Consider the following 19,375-nt stretch of genomic DNA (forward strand, 5'->3'; position numbering starts at 1 on the left):
GAGCAGTACTGTTTGGAGTTCTCAGGGTGGTGTGATGTGGGGGCTGCTGGTGGTGTGGCCCCAGCTGGCAGAGAAGGCGAGAGGATGTGCAGTCAGCTTGGGGTGGGGGAGGCATCCAGATCAAGGAGGAGTTGCCAGTTTTTAATGTTTAGCCCTTGTCCAGCTGTCCTCAAAGAGAGCACCAGACAATGGCCTCTGTCCCCTTTTTCTCTGCATCCCCTAAACAAGTTCACGAGGACCCTCCCCCTGTACCCTCAGCTCCCCTTGGGGGCTCAGGCCCAGGCCCTCTGGGGACTCCCCAGACCTCAGCTGCTTCAGGGCTCAGATGAAGTAGCTCTTCTGGTGCAGGGCCAGCTCCAGGTCCGGCAGGGGAGGGGTTGAGGGGCCCAAGTGGGCGTGGCAGGCTGGTGAGGATGTGGCTGCCCTGGCTTTCCTGGAGTAGATGCATTCTGCAGGGCAGCGCACAGAACCAGCAAATCATCACTGCAACCTGCTGCAAAGGATGCTGGGCACAGAGGTGCAGTGTTCAGGTGCCCTGTAAGAGCCCCCAAATATTGATTAACTGACCCCCAAAGTTCCTTTCCATTCTCCAAAGAAACCCTGAGAAATAGAATAGGAATGAGACAGCCTCTTCCCACAGGTCCCCTGACGTAAACAGCGCCACTCACCTGCTCTGGTGTCGGTGGGGCTCCTGGAAGTCTGATCCCAGGTGCTTTACCTGCAGATGCAAGGCTGCTTTGCCAGCAGAGCTCCCGGAGGCAGACCAGCTTCTCCCCATTTCTACAGACCTGGGTTGAGGGGAGCCCCTGGGAATGAACCTAGGACCTGACCCCTAGCCAGAATGTTTCCTCCTGTCGAAATCTTTGACTTCTCCGGCCATTTCTGGCAGGCGCAAAGCAGCAGCCAGGAAGAACTTAGCCGTCAAGTGTGAGTCTCCCAAGCACAGAACGGTAGGGCTGTCCTCCTCACGCCCGGGTGGAGGCTTCTCGCCTTTATCTTCCTCTCTTCCACCTCCTCACACCACTTCCTGCCTTCCTCTACTTTTTTTCTGAACTTATAAGTTTTGTTTAGGTCCATTTGTGGGGGTTTGCGGTTGATGTCATCCTCCATGAGAGGATCAAAAATATGGGGGACCAAAACCCAAATTGAGGGACAGTCTCAAAATAAATGGTCTGAATTTTTCAAAAATATCAAGATCATAAAAGAGAAAGGAAGTCTAAGAAACCACTGCAGGTGGAAGAAGTGACTAAATGCAATGGATGGGATCCTGGACCAGGAAAAAAAAGTGCTGTATATGACCTTATTGGAGGACTTCCATTGTGGCGCAGTGGTTAAGAATCCACCTGCCAATGCAGGGGACACGGGTTCGATCCCTGGGCTGGGAAGTTCCCACATCCCACAGAGCAACTAAGCCCGTGCACAACAACTACTGCCCCTATGCTCTACAGCCCATGAGTCACAACTGTTGAATCCACGTGCCACAACTACTGAAGCCTGCGTGCCTAGAGCCCATGCTCCACAAGAGAAGCCACCGCAATGAGAAACCTGTGCACTTCAACAAAGAGTAGCCCCCACTCACCACAACTAGAGAAAGCCTATGCACAGCAATGAAGACCCAACTCAGCCAATAAATAAATTAATTAAAAAAAAGGACCTTATTGGAAATTGGTGAAATTTGAATATGGATTTGAATAGATTGAATATGGAATTTAATAGATTAAAAAATAGGGTTGTATCAATGTTAAATTTCTTGATTTTGGTAGTTGTATCATGTAAGATGTCCTTGCTTTTAGGAAAGACACACTAAAGTGTTTAGGGATAAAGGAATATGATGTCTCTAATATACTTTCATATAGTTTTGGAAAAATATGTGTGTACATGTACCTAGATACAAATTTGTGCATTTTTGTATTCAATATATAATACAATTATACTCACATACAAAGAAGGAGAAAGAAAATAAAACAAATAATAATTGGTGAATCTGAGCAAAGGATATATGAAAATTCTTTGTAATATCGGAAGCGGAAGTTGCTTCCCTGGCTCCATGGCTAGAAAGAAGGCAAAGGCTGTTCTGGGAGATGTATTCACCGGTTCAGTCTGTTCCTCCATTTTTCTTTCTGCTTCCTCTTGCCGTGATGTACAGCCATTAAAGTACTCTTTTTTTTTCTAACTGAAATAAATGCATATGAAAAGAAAACTTTATACCAGTATTGCAAATGGTAAACCCAATATCACTTGCCAAAAATATAAGGTAACTATAAAGACAAATACAATAAACACAAATGAATGACATTATTGTTCATAAATTCTACCTAGGCTTTGGTTGAGCCAAAGACGCTAAGCTTCAGCAAGGTGTTAAAGATTTAGGAGCATCAAACAGAGGCATTCTCTTTGACATAACCAGAAGGACTGGGGGGAAAATTGACAAGAGAATGACTTTCTTACTGTGGCGTTCAGTGTTATTACAGTAAGATCATCCCCCACTTGGGGGAACATGGAGGGAGGCCAGGCAGAGCAGCTGGTGGCATCTCAGCACCAGCACCCAGAGGGACTGGCCATGCAAACCAGATCCTGGACTGGGTGCTTTGAGTGCTGGAGAGATGGGTTATTTATAGGTGCTACAATTGATGGGCAGTTTGGAGGGCTTCTCCTTTCCCCCACATAGACCTCAAGTCTGTTTTGCAGACTGACGCTGGGAAGACACTTGATGCATTTGTAGATGTGTGCTTGGCCTGGGAAACAGCAAAAAAGGGTGTGGTTGCAGCAGGAGGGACTTTGTTGGGCCTCCTTCCCGCAAGTTCACCGTGTGGCCAATATCCTTCCTTGGCTGGCTCCTTCCATGGGGTTTGTGCCAGGAGTCGGCCCTCAGAGCTAAACATTGCTCCATTCAAGACTTACCCACAGGATTTCCAAAGAAGAGAAAGAATTTGAATATGGGTCTGATAGAGCTGGGATGGACTAAGGTACTGAATGAGAATGAGTGTGTAGGGGTGGGGTGAGTATACATGGTGTGGGTGTGTGTGTGTGTTGAGAACTGCAGGACTTTCGGCACATAGGACTCTGTCCAAGCTGTAGCATGGCCTCTAGCAGCATAAGGCCATGTCCCTAGGATGACCCAAATGCGCCTCCCCACCCCGCCTTCCAAAAAATGTCTGCCTGAGAACATTCTGGAATAATTTCTAATTTCAAAAGACTGGTAATAATCTAAATGTACATATACAGGAAGGAGATTAGTTTAAAAACCTATGTTATATCCACACAGTGGAACCCTGTGAACCTGTACAAGAAAATAAGGAATGTCTCTATGAATTGACATGGAGTGATTTCTTTTCCTTTTTTTTTGCCCCACCCCCCGCACGGCATGTGAGATCTTAGTTCCCTGACCAGGGATCGAACCCTCGCCCCCTGCATTGGAAGTTCAGAGTCTTTTAACCGCTGGACTGCCAGGGAAGTCCCAATATGGAGTGATTTCTAAGCTGTATTGTTAACTAGAAAAAGAAAGGTATAGACATGGAAACAACCTAAGTGTCCATCACAGAAAAATGGATAGAGAAAATCTGATATGTATCTATATCTATCTATATATAGATATATATGGTATATATAATATATATAATAATGATGGAATGTTATTCAGTCATAAAAAAAAGAAGGAAATCCTACCATTTGTAACAATATGAATGGACCTTGAAGGTATTATGCTAAGTGAAAAAGAGAAAGACAAATATTGTATGATCTCACTTATGTGTGGAATCTAAAACAAACAGAAGAAACTCATAGATACAGAGAAAAACTGAGTGGTTGCCAGAGATAGGGAATGGGAGTAGGGCAGTGGGTAATACAGGTAAAAGTAGTCAAAAGGTTCAGATTTCCACTTATAAGATAAATAAGCCCTGGGGATGTAATGTACAGCATGGTGACTAGAGCTAACAATACCGTATCGTGTATTTGAAAGTTGCTACGAGAATGGATCTTGAAAGTTCTCATGACAGGGAAAAAAATGATAACTGTGTATGGTCATAGCTGCTAACTAAACTTATTGTGGTAATCATTTCACAGTATATATTTTTATCAAATCATTATGTCATATCCTTAAAACTAACACAGTGTAATATGGCAATTATATCTCAATTAAAAAAGAAAAAAGTATATGTGGGCAGAAGTGGGGTGGGAAGATAACAAGAAGGAAAGGTGTCACACTGTGAACGATGGTTATCTCTTGTCAGGAAGTAGAACTGGGGAGATTGGACTGGGGGCATGACGACTGAAAGAGGGCTTGCCTGACTCACTCTAGAAAATTCTATTTTATATAACGCTTGCCTTTAAAGTCAGATTTATTGAAGTATATAGACAGTAAAATTCACCCCATTGGGTATACACTTCTATGAGTTTTGACAAATACATACAGTTATGTTACCACCACTAAAATCAAGATATAGGATATTTCCATCACCCCAAAAAAGGTCCCTCATGCCCCTTTGTAGTCAGTCCTCTCCCTCTCCACCAGCCCTTGATCTGATTTTTGTCCCTTGTAGAAATTTTATACACTAATAACACATTTGTGTAACACCTGCACATATAAAATCCATGAATCCTTCCTTATCCCATTATCTGCCTGTGCTCATTTCAGGGGGGAGAAAAGCAGGAAATATAATACAGAAAAGGAAGGTAACTTCCAGTGACGTCTTGGCACATAGTCTTCCAGCTTTCTCAAATAGGCAGCTCTACCACACTTCTCTAATATGTTTGCTTCAAATTGACTCACATACTTTAATTTGCCCTAGTAATTAGCGGGTTATCCCAACACCCTTTACTAAATGAAATAACGTGAGAGCCTGTGGTCCAGTGAGTGATGGAAGGATCCATAATGGATGGTGAAGGTGGGGTGAAGATGGGGTGAAGATGAGAGAGATCTCAGAGGTAGAATTTTTTTAAATTTTTATTTATTTTTTTGGCTGTGTTGGGTCTTTGTTGCTGCGCGCGGGCTTTCTCTAGTTGCAGCGAGCGGGGGCTGCTCTTTGTTGTGGTACGCAGGCTTCTCATTGAGGTGGCTTCTCTTTTCCCCCGTCTGGGGGCATATGGATGATTTTCTTCCCTTTCCTTGGTGTCCCCAGCTCAGGAGAGAGTGGGCACTTGGCCAAGATGGGGGAAGTGAACGTCGCCGTCTGCAGTGCACTAGCGTAGAGCACTAAGGAGTTTCTTAACAACTGCAATCATGCCTACCTGTCTAGATGCCCCCCCACCCCCGCCCCCAGAAGATTTGCTTAGATGTTACTCCACTCACCTATGAATAACTCAGGCCAAAGTATGACTCAAAACCTTAAAGCAAGTTATTGTCCTCGTACATAATTGGCCCCTCTGCCCTGATTACTTTATCTCAAATGGCCTTGTGTGGATGTCTAGATTCAATGGTGAGCAGCTGGTCTCTGCCAGACCCAGCACTGGGCATTGGATGACAAGTTGGCATAGAGGGAGGGCCACCTGTCTCTCCCTGAGGCCAGAACAGACGATCCTGTGCATGACTGTAACTATAACCTTAATATTCCACCAGCAGCAAGTCCCACAGCACATATGCATGCGGCCGGGCAGCTGACGAGGTGCTCTTTTACATGCTTTCATTTTGGTTTCACAACAGTCCTTGAGACAGCCAGGCCAGGGATTTTTTTTTTTTTAATCCCTATTTTAAACAGAAAAAAGCCAAATATTTATAGCAGTGCTCTTCACAAGAGTCGAAAGGTAGAAACAAGTCAAATATCTATCAACTGATGAACGGATAAACAAAATGTGGTCTATCCATTCAATGGACTATTTTCAGCTTTAAGAAGGAATGAGATATAGATACGTAGGACAACATGGAGGAGCCTCGAAAAAGTTAGGCTAAGTAAAACAACACAGATACAAAAGGTCATGAATTGTATGATTCCATTTATATTAAATACCCAGAATAGGCCAGTCTGTGGAGACAGAGAGCAGATGTTGGGGGGAGGGCAGAAGGGAATGGGGGGTGACTGCTTAAGGGGATGAGGTTTCCTTCTGGGCTGATGAAAATGTTTTGGTAGAGGTGATGTTTGCACAACATTGTGAATGTCCTAAATGCCACTGAATTGTACATGATAAAATGGTTACAGTGATTAATTTTATGTTATGTGAACTTTAACTCAATTTTTAAAAAAAGAAAAAGGAAAAAGAAACCAGTGTTCCCTAGCATAAGAAGCCAAGTAACGTCACCAGGGTCAGTGTTAGGACCTCCAGTAGGTTCAGGGCTTCAGACTCAAACACCAGTGCTTCACTGCTGGTAACCACATACATGATCTATTATCTATTTTCTATGATTTTTGTTTTGTTTTGGATTCCACACAGAAGTGAGATCCTCGGACACCTTAAACTCGCGCAGAGCTGTATGTCAGTTATATCTCAATAAGATGGAAAAAACAAACCCCCAAACCCAGTGCTTCGTCACACATGATGCTGCCTTTTAGCAAATCAACCAACCAGCTAGACAACCAACCAACAAACAAAAAGCCCACCAAAAATAAATAAACAAAAAACCTAGGGTTTGTCCCACAATGAATGAGGTACATAGTCAATAACATGTGGAAGAAAAAGATATTACCTTCGGATTTCCTAATACGAGCAAAATGCTTAGTGTTCAAAAAGAGTGCTTGAAATGTGTGCGTGTTTGCTTGAGACAAACTTGTGTTTATACTTAGTGGCGTAATTATAAGGAAATATTTGTTGGTTTTCTACTGTGTGCTAAGGGCTGGAGATTCAAACTAAGGTGGGAATCATCCCATACCCTGCCCTCAAGCACTTTCAGTCTAGTTAGGGAGTGAGGGTAACAGTACAGGACGCTATATGGCGAGGGCAATATCAGTGGGACAGACAGTAAAGGAATCAGAGAAGATTCTTGGGAGAGGTGGCCCTTGAATCTAGGAGTCAGGCCTGCCAGGCAGAGAGATAGAGGATCTTTCCATTTGAAGGAGGCAAGCCTGAGGAAGTGAGTAGGACTTGCATCCCAGCTTGAATTTGTTTTTTGTTTGTTTGTTTTGTTGTGTTGGTTTTTTAAATGTTTATTCATTTATTTGGTTTCCTGGGTCTTAGTTGCAGCCTGAGGGCTTCTTAGTTGTGGCATGCAAACTCTTAGTTGCAGCATGTGGGATCTAGTTCCCTGACCAGGGATCAAACCTGGGCCCCCTGCTTTGGGAGCACGGAGTCTTAATCACTGTGCCACCAGGGAAGCACCCCCAGCTTGAATTCAGACTGCATCATTTTTGTAAGAGGGAGCCTCTGACAGTTTCTGAGCAGGGTGATGACTTGTTCGTAGTTAATTTGCACTTCTTCGGTGGTGTTGCAGATTAATTGGAAGAAGTGGAGCTTGAAGGAAAAGAGGCTATTAGGCTATTGCATTAGTCTGAGCATCAGGGGAACATCTGAATTAAGAGTGTGGAGTTCAATTTCAACACATTTATTAAGCAACTACTAAGTGTCTGAAACTCTGTAAGAAGCAAAACAGCAATGATGGAGGCAAAATGGCCCCTCCCCTTGAGTTGCTCACGTCTAGTGGCAATAGAAGAATTAGCATTAAATTTGAAGTTAAACTTGGCTCTCAGCTGTATTCCTCACTAGTTCTGTGGTCTCAGGTCTAATCTTCCTCATCTATCAAATGATAAAATTGAACTATATTCCTTCTCTTGGGTCACTTTTAATCCTGTCCTTTTTTCGATGAAAAGAAAATATAGGTTACAGAAGATACATTTTAAAGAAGCCTGTGGTATAGGTCTTGGGTGATTCTAAGGTTTTGCATGTCAGGGCTAGGTGAGTTATGGTATTAAAGACAGAAATAAGGCAATCTAGAAGAGGCTACTGACTTAAGAAAAAGCCTTTAAGACCTGAAACCATAAAATTCCTAGAAGAAAACACAGGCAGTACACTCTTTGACATGGGTCTCAGCAGTATTTTTTTTGGATCTGTCTCCTCGGGCAAGGGAAACAAAAGCAAAAATAAACAAATGGCACTACATCAAACTAAAAAGCCTTTGCATAGCAAAGAAAACTATCAACAAAATGAAAAGGCTGCCTATTGAATGGGAAAAAACATCAGCAAACGATATACCTGATAAGGCTTTAAATAGCCAAAATATACAAAGAACTCATACAACTCAACATCAAATAAACAGTCTGATTTTAAAATGAGCATTTTTCCAGAGAAGATATACTGATGGCCAACAGGCACAGGAAAAGATGCTTAACATCACAAACCATCAGGGAGATGCAAATCAGAACCACAACGAGGTACCCCCCTCACATTTGTTTGAATGGCTATAATTTAAAAAGACAACAAATAACAAGTGTTGGTGAGGATGTGGAGAAAAGGGAACCTTTGTGCACTGTTGGTAGGAATGTAAATTGGTACAGCCACTATGGAAAACAGTATAGGGCTTCCTTAAAAAAATTAAAAAGAGAACAACCATGTGATCCAGCAATTCCACTTCTGGAGATTTTTATAAAGAAAACAAAAACACTAATGCAAAAAGATATATACATCCTTATGTTCACTGCAGCATTGTTTACATTATTTACAATAGCCAAGGTTTGGAAGCAAACTAAGTGCCCATCAATAGACGAACAGATAAAGAAGATGTGGTATACCACATCTTCTTATATATATATTCCATATATATATGGTGGAATATTACTTAATCATAGAAAGAATGAAATCTTGATATTTGTGACAATGAAACCGTCCACCTCAGATTGGGACTTGAACCCATGTGGCTGGGGCTTGAACCCAGCCAAAACCCAAGGTCTTCCAACTGAGGTCACACACCTGGTTTCAGGACTTAATGAAGCTTGGGTTCTTGATGTCTCATCGCGGAAAGAATTCAGTGAGAGACAAAGTGATAGGTAAGAAGTGGATTTATTTAGAGAGAAACACACTCCACAGACAATAGGCCATCTCAGAAGGTGAGAAAGGCACCAGGGTATGGGGTTGTCAGTTTTTATAGGGGTGGGTAATTTCATAGGCTAATGAGTGGGAGGAGTATTCCAGCTATTTCAGGAAGGGGCGGGGATTCCCAGGAATTGGGCCACTGCCCACTTTTTGATCCTTATGGTCGGCCTTGGAACTGTCTTGGTGCCAATAGAAGTGTCATTTAGCTTGCTGATGTGTTACAGTGAGCGTGTACTGAGGCTCAGGGTCTAGTGGAAGTCGACTTGTCCGCCATCTTGGACCCATTTGGTTCTAATCAGTTTATGTCACGTCCTTGGGCTCTGTCATTCTTTCAAAGGTTGTGCCCTGCCCCCTTCCCTCCTGTTTCAACAACACAGATCACCTAGAAGGTATTACGCTCAAAGGAATAAGCTAGACAGAGAAAGACAAACATCATATGAATTCACTTATATGTGGACTCAAAAAAACAAAACAAATGAACAAACACAAAAAACAGAAACAGGCTTATAGATGCAGAGAACAGGTGGTTGCCAGAGGAGAGAAGGGGGATGAGTGAGATAAGTGAGGGAGATTAAGAGATACAAATTTCCAGATACAAAATAAATGAGTCACAAGGATGAAGTATACAGCATGGAGAATATAGTCAATAATATTGGAAAAAATTGTTTGGTGACAGATGGTAAGTAGACTTGTGACCATTTTCTAATGTATAGAAATATTGAATTACTATGTTATACACTTGGAACTAACATATTGTTGTAGGTCAATTATACTTAAAAAAAAAAAGACATGTACACATGTACAAGAGTGTTTGCAGCAACTCTATTCTTAATAGTCCCAAGCTGGAAGCAACTCTAATAGCTATCAATGATAGAATGAATAAATAAGTGTGGCCTTTTCATTTAGTGAAATGCTATGCAGCCACAGGAATGTACCAATGATGACTACACCTCAAAACATGGGTGAATTTCACGAACATAATTTGAGCGATAGAAGGTAGCTACAAAAGAGCACACCTTATATGATTCCACTAATATAAAGTTCAAAAGCAGACAAAACTGATCTACAGTTTTTGAAAGCAATGTGGCGATTTTCTTTGCAGAAGAAAGGAAATATTATCTGTGAAAAGGGCATGAGGGAGATTTCTGTGGGACTGCTAGTGTTCTGCCTTCTGGTAAGGATATGTTCATTTTGTGAAAATTCATTGAACTGTACACTTATGATTTTGTGTACTTTTCTCTATGGATGTCATACTTCAATAAAAAAAACTTTTTAAAAAGAGAAGCCATTTACAATAGCAAAAACAAAACAAAACCCTATGAGGTATACTTATAAATTAATTTAACATATATGTGCAAGTCCTATATGCAGAAAATTTTAAACTTCATGGAACAAAATTACATATGACCAGAGATATAGCTCAAGTTCATAAATAGGAGGACTTGGTATTGCAAATATATTAATCCTTTCCAAATTAATCTATAGATTCAGGCAATTAAAGGGTTAATATTCCAAACAGGCTTTTTCGTGGACATTGACAAAATGATTCTAAAGTTTATATGAAAAAAGAAAAATCCAAATATAAACAAAGACACTCTAAAGGAGAACAGGATGTGAGCAGTAGACTTACCAGATATCAAGACTTATTATAAAGCTATAATAAAACAGACAATGTAGTGTTGGCAAAAGGAGAGACAAACGATCTTTATACAGTATAAAAGATGCCTCAAACTCACAGAACTGTGTAGTTGGCTCTCCGTATCCATGGGTTCCACATCTGCGGATTCAACTAACTGCAGATCACAAATACTTGGGAAAAAATTTCAGGAAAGTTCTGAAAAGCAAAACTTGAATTTGCCATGCATCAGCAACTATTTATATCGCATTTACATTGTACTAGGTATTATAAGTAATCTAGAGTTGATTTAAAGTATACAGGAGGAGGTACATAGGTTATATGCAAACACTGTGCCATTTTACATAAGGGACTTGAGCATCTGCAGAGTTTGATATCTGCAGGGAGTCCTAGAACCAATCCTCCACCAATACCAAGGACAACTGTGCATTAAAAGGTCAGATTTTACTAATGTAAATTATATCTCAATAAAATAACAAAATGGCCTTATATGTTTGGGTCTGTTTCTGAACTCTCTTTTGCTCCATTGATCTATTTATTGGTTCTTGTGAGAGTACTAAATTGTTTTGAATATGAAGTTTTAAGTCTTGAAGTCAGAAAGTGTAAGTCCTGCAACTTTGTTCTTTTTCAATATTGCTTTGGTCCTTTACATTTCCATATACATTTTAGAAGCAGTTCGTCAATTTTTTTTCTTTTCTTCTTCCAATTTTTTTTTTATTTTTAGTTTTTTGGCTGCACTGTACAGCATGAGGGATCTGACAAGGGATCAAACCTGCGCCCCTTGCATTGGAAGTGAGGAGTCTTAACCACTGGACCACCAGGGAAGTCCTTTTTCTTTTTTCTTTCTTTTTCTTTCTTTCTTTTCTTTCTTTTTCTTTCTTTCTTTCTTTTTCTTTTTCTTTCTTTCTTTCTTTCTTTCTTTCTTTCTTTCTTTCTTTCTTTCTTTCCTTTCTTTCTCTTTCTTTTTCTTTTTTCTTTTTCTCTCTCTTTCTTTCTTTTTCTTTTTCTTTTTCTTTCTTTCTTTCTTTCTTTCTTTCTTTCTTTCTTTCTTTCTTTCTTTCTTTTTTCTTTCTTTCTCTCTCTCTCTCTCTCTCTCTCTCTCCCTCCCTCCCTCCCTCCCTCCCTTCCTTCCTTCCTTCCTTCCTTCCTTTCTTTTGGTGAGAACATTTAAGTACTACCCTCTTAGCAAATTTCAATTATATAATTGTTTATCAATTTCTTAAAAAAAAAAAACCTAGTGGAATTATGATTGGGATTGGGTTGAATCATTAGATCAATTGGAGGATTTGAGATCTTAACATTGAGCCTTCTAGTCGAGAACTTGCAACTTATTATATCCATGAACTCCATTTATTTAGATAATCTTTAATTTCTCTCAGCAGTATTATGTAGTTTTTAGTTTGAGGTCTTGGATTTTTTTTGTCAAAGTTCTCACATAATTCATGCTTTATGACATTATTATAAATGGAATTTTAAATTGTTATTTTTCGGGAGTTCCATGGTGGCCTAGTGGTTAGGATTATGGGCTTTCAATGCTGTGGCCTGCATTTAATCCCTGATCAGGGAGCTGAGATCCCGCAAGCCATGTGCTGTGGCCAAAAATAATTAATTAATTAAATAAAATTTTTTATTTTTCAATTGTTTACTGATAGTAGTTAACACATAATTGATTTTGTATTTTGACCCTGGATCCTGTGAACTTGCTAAATTCACTTATTAGTTCTTGTTGCTTTGCAAATTAATTGATGTTTTCTGTAAACAATCACGTTATCTACAAATAGATTTTCTAACATTAATTCATTAATTGATTGGCTGCATTGGGGCTTTGTTGCTGCGCAGGCTTTCTCTAGTTGCAGTGAGTGGGGCTACTTTTTGTTGTGGTACGCAGACTGCTCATTGCAGTGGCTTCTCTTGTTGTGGAACACCGGCTCTAGGTGCACAGGCTTCAGTAGTTGCGGCACTCAGTAGTTATGGCTCTTGGGCTCTAGAGTGCAGGCTCAGTAGTCGTGGTGCACGGGCTTAGTTGCGCCGCGGCATGTGAGATCTTCTCGGACCAGGGCTCAAACCCGTGTCCCCTGCATTGGCAGGCAGATTCTCAGCGACTGAGCCACTAGGGAAGTCCCTACAAATAGATTTTTAAGCCTTACCTCTGCTCTTTATACCTTTTGTTTCTTTTTTAAAAAATGCATTGTGAGTATTCTGAGTTTTATTATTTGAAATAGAACTTTTTTTATTGATGTATAGTTGAATTACCCATATGTACAAGGATGCTCATAATAGAAAAAAAAAGAAAAAGAAAAACTCAAATTCATATCTATAAGTAAAGGAAAATGGGCAAAGAAATTTGTATAATGGAATATGACAGTGAAATATACAGTGAAAATTGATGACCTACAATGACCCTCAAGAACATGGATGAACCCTAAAACAATATCAAGTAAAATATGCAAGGCTACATAAATCAAAATACAGTATCATGTGATTTTCATAAAATTTAGAAACAAGATAATGTTGTTTAAGCATTTATATAGAAGTGATAAAAGTATTTAAAAAGTATTAAAAAATAAAAAGCGAAGGAAAGAGAAGCCCAAAAGTCAGGACAGTGATTACCTTTGAAATCTTTTATCGTCACCTTGGTTAATAGATAATAAAGTTTTGTTTGATAAGTTCTGTTATCCTATTTAGTCGTGTCCAAATATTTTTATATTTTTGCAAACTTTTCAAAATTTAAATAAAGTCGTTTTGACATTGAATTAGTTTTGGGATTGTCCATAGGTGCCCTGTAACATCTCAAAAGATTTGTTCTTTCTCCTTATAAATAGAAGAAGAAGAAGGAGAAGGAGAAAAAGTGATGTTACAGGCTTATTTGATATGTTAAATTACGTGGGAAACATTGTCAAACAAATGATGATAAAACTTCTTAGGTTGTATTGGTGCATGTTATTAATACAGGTGTTCTAGAAATTGTATAAAATTCTGATGTCCTATTATAATGTTATCAATTATAATTCTGGTTATTATCTTAAAATGTTGTATGTCACAGAAATAAAATTTCCTTGTCAATTGCATTGTAACTGCATAAACTCTAGTCAGATCTTTACCATGCCATTTTTAAGTCTTTTATCATTTAAGGACTGTTATTATTTTACTTTGATGTTTTTACAAAAATGTTCCTGGGTAAGGGTTTCATCTTCAGGGAGATTCGTGAAAAGGATTCTGACAAGTACTCTAGAACACAGGTTTCTGATAACTTAGATCATCAAACTGAACTGAATATAAAAAAGACCTTTCCTCTGAAGATAATTATGACTTACAGCAATTTGGTAAATTATCCCTTTGTAAGCAGAATTGAAACATTTATTTTTTTCTTCCTACCTGATCCCTCCAGAATTCAGAAACTCTTAATGAGTTCTTATTTTCATGGTAATATAGTTATTTGAATAAATTCAATAAGAATCTCTTCTCCTTGTAATAGGACACAATTGGAAACATTGGTTATGTTACCAAGGCTTTGACTGGAATGTCATATTTGAGAGATGTACATAGATTCAGATATGACCAGACAGCTTTAAGGAACTAAAGTTGACTTTATGGAGCCAATAAAGCCCCTTGGAAATGTTGGCCTGGTACCTTACTTACAGAGTTCCCAGCAGCTTCACCCAGGTGAGTAAGAAAGGTCACTTCTTGGCAGGCTAAAGAACCTCAGACTATTTTAGGGACCTCAGGAAGAGGAATTTACCCAAATTTATATCTATTACAGGCAAAGTCTGATGGTGAATCCTTGGGAAGCTTTTATGAGTTCAACCTGAGATTCCTTAGGAAAGTTCCAACAAAGCAAACTTTGAAAGAATTTATATGGTTAATTACTGTTCTTGCTGTGCTTATGTAAGTAATCAAGCCAAGTTTATTGAAACTAGGCTTAATTTGCAAACAAATTAGTCTTGCTATGTTTATCTTTGATAAGAATGGGGATAATTATAGAGAAAAAAATTATCATTCAGTAATATCCCCTTATGGATATTATATTTTAGTGCTGTTAATTATCTTTGAGGTTTTGTTTTCCTTATATAAACTGGACTGGATACTGAATTCTTCTAGTTTCCTGTAATATTTGGCTATAACTCTCCAAACTAACATTTCCAATTTTTCTCCCACCCTTCTTACTTGGAATCCTTGAGAACTAAAACTGCCCTTTTTCTAAAGTCATGTAAGCTAAAGTTGAACAACTTGAAACAGACTTCAGAGACATCACCACAACAACTGGACAATCTTCATGCCTGTTGCTATGGGGCCACTCAGAAAGACCACTCCGTGAAACATTCAAACTGCAAACCAGGAAAATCTGTCAGATTGCCACTGCCTGCGTTTATTCCATCTGAAGATGCTTTGAGTCCAACATCTAGAAATCTTTGACCTGTTTTCTCTCAAGAGTCAGGCTAGATTTATAATCTGCCCCAACCATTAACCTTTGTTTTTCTTTTGTTTCCATAGAACTGCCTCTTATTAAATACCTGATTTGTTGTACCACATAGGCCTAATTTGGGGAGCCAACCTACAAGAATAGCTCCTGAAATTGGACATGACTATTTAACTAGACTTACCTATTCTCTGGACCAAGCGACTGGTTCAGTGAGATATGGAACAATCTACCAACTCAGCTTCCAAACTGTGAAATTTCCAGGGACATTTCAGAGGAGGGAACTGATGGGGTTTGGGGAAGGCCACCCCAAAACATGCCTCTTTGGCATATTGATTATTTTGAGTTAATTTTACTTAAGAAACAGCTGGTATAAGAAAAACATTCTGGGATTTCGCTGGTGGCTCAGTGGTTAAGAATTGCCTGCCAATGCAGGGGACAGGGGTTTGAACCCTGGTCCAGGAAAATCCTGCATGCCGTGGAGCAACTAAGCCTGTGTGCACAACTACTGAGCCTACGCTTTAGAGCCCATGTGCCACAACTACTGAAGCCTGCTCACCTAGTGCCCATGTTCCGCAACAAGAGAAGCCACCTCAATGAGAAGCCTGCGCACCTCAATGAAGAGTAGACCCTGCTCGCGGCAACTAGAGAAAGCCTGCGTGCAGCAACAAAGACCCAATGCAGCAATAATAAATTAATTTAAAAAAGAAAGAAAGAAAGAAGAACACTCTGATCCTCCTTCATCACCTTAAGAGGAGGAAATAAATCTCCCATGTGAAAGGTGCCCTTCCTATAACAGGAGGTAGAGAGACATCTTTATCAGCAGAAATAGAGAATTCAGGGCTGAGAAAGCTATATAAACAAACCTTGTTACGGCTTTACTAATTTACTACCCCAAGCCCAAACTTCTTTGTCTTATCAGTTCTTCACAAATTTATTGTATCTTTGTCTAAAAGGTATAAAAATTGCCTGTCCTCGTCACTTCTTTGGGTCTCATAGCTTTGGGGCCCCCGTACATATGAAATTAAATTTGTTTTCCTTCTGTTAATCTCTGTTTTATTACAGGGGGTATCTCAGTCCAGAACGTAGAAGAGTAGAAGGAAAATTAGTTTTCCTCCCCTACATCTCTATACAGTAATCTGAAAGATCAAATTTCTAGAAGTGGAATTAGTATGGTAAGAAACATGTTAAACTCTGAATAGGTGACTAAATTGCTTGTTCAACTTCAGACAATACGAGTTTAAGGCAATGGTGAAAAATCCAAATGTGGGTGTCCTAAAGATATCATCAGGAAGTACCTGAGGACACCCATGAGTATTTGAATGCTTTTGCACATGCAGGGTATTTGGAGCAGGGTAGGTGTGGAAGTGGGATGGGAGTGACTATTCATGTATTCACCACTTGAGAAAAGCAGCTTTAGTGACCCAAGTCCTCCCTCCAGGCCTGTTGGACAGCAGCTGACCCATATTCTCAGCCAAACTCTTGCCTTTGCCCTGAGGGTGAGCCAGGCAAGGCTTGGGAGGGAGAGAAGGAAGGAACAACTCTCCTGACCTTGGACATGTCTGTAGTTGGGGTGGCCCCCAGAGCATCTGAGCTAGGCTTTCCCCGCAGCTCTGGCCCAGCATAGAGGCCCAACCCCAGAAGAGCATAAACAGGGGTGACCCTGAAAATACCTTTTTCTGAGAGAGACCAAGGCCAGTTGAATGGGGCAGGCTCAGTACCGGGATCCTTTTATTACAAATCATGAGTTCAAGTGAGATCACCAGTTACTGGGCAGTTAAAGTTGTGTGCAGTTCTTCCCTGTTATAAGCAAAACTGGACTGAGCACCCTCGGTCTTCCTTTCCATCCAGCATGACCATCAGGCTTTGCTTCTTTAGGTCTCTATTTCCCCTCCCTTAATGGCAGCAGGAATCTCCCCAGAAGCTAAGACTTGAGTGAGGCAACTGAGGCAAGTCACTCTGTGGGCAAAATTTAAGGGTATGCCAAAAAGCTCAGTAATCAAGAGAAAGAATACTTTGGGGAATTCCTTGGTGGACCAGTGGTTAGGACTCCATGCGTCCACTGCAGCAGGCAGGAGTTCGATCCCTGGTGCAGGAACTGAGATCCCACATGCCAAGAGGCGCAGCCAAAAAAAAGAAAAAGAAATATTTTAATGCAGTATTTTAAAAATTCAAAACGAATGCAAAAAAAAAATCCATGATGAGCAAAATACCAAAACCTAAAGTGTTAAAGACAAGATCCAACCCTTCACTTTCACCAACCTGCCTCCTCTCACTAGTCCTGGTTCCACTAAAACTTTATATACAAAAGCAGGTGGCCAGCCCACTGGCTGTGGTTTGCCCATCTTCCTATTTTTTAAAATTCTTTATTATATATATTTTATTGTGGTAAAATATACATAATATAAAATTTACCATTTTAACCATTTTAAAATGTACAGTTCAGTGGCATTAAGCACATTAACATTGTTCTGTGCACGACATGAATTTTTAAAAATACTACTTTAAAATATTATATATTGTGATTACTGAGTTTGGGGGTGCCAGGGGCCAGTGTCTCACTTGACTTACTCTAGCCCTCACTCTGCCTCCCCCACTCTTCACCCACTCCTGGAGCCTGAGGATGGAAAACTGCCTGTTTCTCCCATAAGGCAGCAGCAGAAGAGTTATTCCAGTCGCGATCAGGCCATCGAGGCCGCGCGTCCACACAGCCGCGGGCAACACGAAGACTCGCTCCACCTCCACACCTCCGCCCGCCGCCTTTGCTCTCTTGCAATGAGACACACCTGGCGGGCGCTCCCCCTACCTGCCCAGGGCCACCTGGAGGAGTGCGGGCATCGCCCGGCCCGCCCCGCTCGAGTCTGCCGGGCGTGCTGCCCGCCAATGGAGAAGGCGCCCCTCCGGACACTGGCAGCGTCCGTCGGAGCGGCCAATGGGAGCGCGGCATGCAAATGAGCAGGTGCGGTGGCGGCCGGCCGGTCAAGGCGGCCGCCGCTCAGGGGATGCTAGAGGCGCGCTGGGCGGCCGCCGAGCAGACGCCCGGGCTTCGAGCTGCGTGCCCCGGTCTCCCGCCATGGCCCCCGCTCCGCCCCCCGCCGCCTCCTTCTCCCCCGCCGAGGTCCAGCGGCGCCTGGCGGCCGGCGCCTGCTGGGTCCGCTGCGGGGCCCGCCTCTACGACCTCACCGACTTCGTGCGGCACCACCCAGGGGGCGAGCAGCTGCTGCGGGCACGGGCTGGCCAGGATGTGAGCGCCGACCTGGACGGCCCGCCGCACCGGCACTCGGCCAACGCGCGCCGCTGGCTCGAGCAGTACTACGTGGGCGACCTGCAAGGAGACCCTCAGGTACAGCCGGGCCCGGGGCCACACACCCCCTCCTCCCCTCCTGCCCCCTGCCCGCAACGCTCCACTCCCCGGCAAGCCACGTTCACCTGCCCTCCAGGAGGACCCAAGGTGACGGCCTCGGTCCTCACCTCTCCTCCCTCCAGGTAACAGGGCACTACCTTCCACCCTCCACCCCGCAACCAGGAATTTGCCCTTCCTCTCCAACATTTCCCCTGACGCTGCTACTTCTCCCACCTCCAAAGATACCTCCTCCTTCCTACTTGTTCCTGCGGCAGCCTCTGACATCTGACAACTTGAATCACCTTTTCCTTCCCAGCCCCTCACACACCCAGTCTTTCCTTCCTGTTCCCTTATCAGACTCTCCCTCTTTGCAACTGCGCTTCATTTCTGTTTGAATAGTAGCTTCCAAGCTCACCTGACCTCCCCTCCCCATCTCACCCTACTCCTGCATCCAAAAGCCACGGACCTGTCACCCTTCTCAGCTAGCTTGGATTTCCTGGTGCCACCTTAGCCTTACACTAGGCCTTCCCTGGTTGGGTGGAGAGGTTGGGGCAATGTTGGGTGGCCTGTGTCCTTCCAGCCCTCAGGCCTCCCTTTATTCCTTGTCTTGCATGCTGGCTTGGGTGTCCAGCAGAGTGACATGACAGGGGTAAGCCAGTTTTGCTGGGGAGAAGGGAGTAGCACTCTGAACTGCATGCTAGTATTCAGGATGGTATTCAAGCCTCTGACTGATCCTGGGGTGGGTTTTGTTATCCCCATTTATGAGGCTCAAGGAGGCGCTGTAATTTGAGGTCAGTCTGAGGTAATCTGAGCTAGTTAGTGGGAAAGCCAAGTGGGTCTGATTCCAAAATCAATGCTTTCTTCATCCCAAGGATCCTTGGGCGTGGGAGATGATCCTATCCATTGGGCTTTAGGTTGGCTTGGGCCAGAGGCAAACTGACTCTTCAGGCCTTCCCCAGGTCCAGCTGTAGGGCTGGTGACAGTGGGGCCATCATGCTTGGACATAAACCAACAGTTGTTCCCTGCT

General features: G+C 42.1%; 1 protein-coding gene across 2 annotated transcripts in view; it reads left to right on the forward strand.

Annotated features, from left to right (window-relative positions):
- The first annotated feature begins 18,019 nt into the window (after positions 1 to 18,019).
- The window catches only part of FA2H (fatty acid 2-hydroxylase), a 50,588-nt gene continuing 49,232 nt past the window's right edge, over positions 18,020 to 19,375 (forward strand). The window contains exon 1 of one of the 2 annotated variants that reach the window (XM_057712229.1): positions 18,020 to 18,348. In XM_057712229.1, the coding sequence (XP_057568212.1) occupies positions 18,079 to 18,348 (270 nt within the window). In that variant the 5' untranslated portion in view covers positions 18,020 to 18,078. The remainder of the gene's footprint in view (positions 18,349 to 19,375) is intronic. The other variant, XM_057712228.1, reaches the window with a different exon arrangement.

This window comes from Hippopotamus amphibius, chromosome 16 (genome assembly GCF_030028045.1).
Source record: "Hippopotamus amphibius kiboko isolate mHipAmp2 chromosome 16, mHipAmp2.hap2, whole genome shotgun sequence".
Classification (NCBI taxonomy): Eukaryota; Metazoa; Chordata; class Mammalia; order Artiodactyla; family Hippopotamidae; genus Hippopotamus; species Hippopotamus amphibius.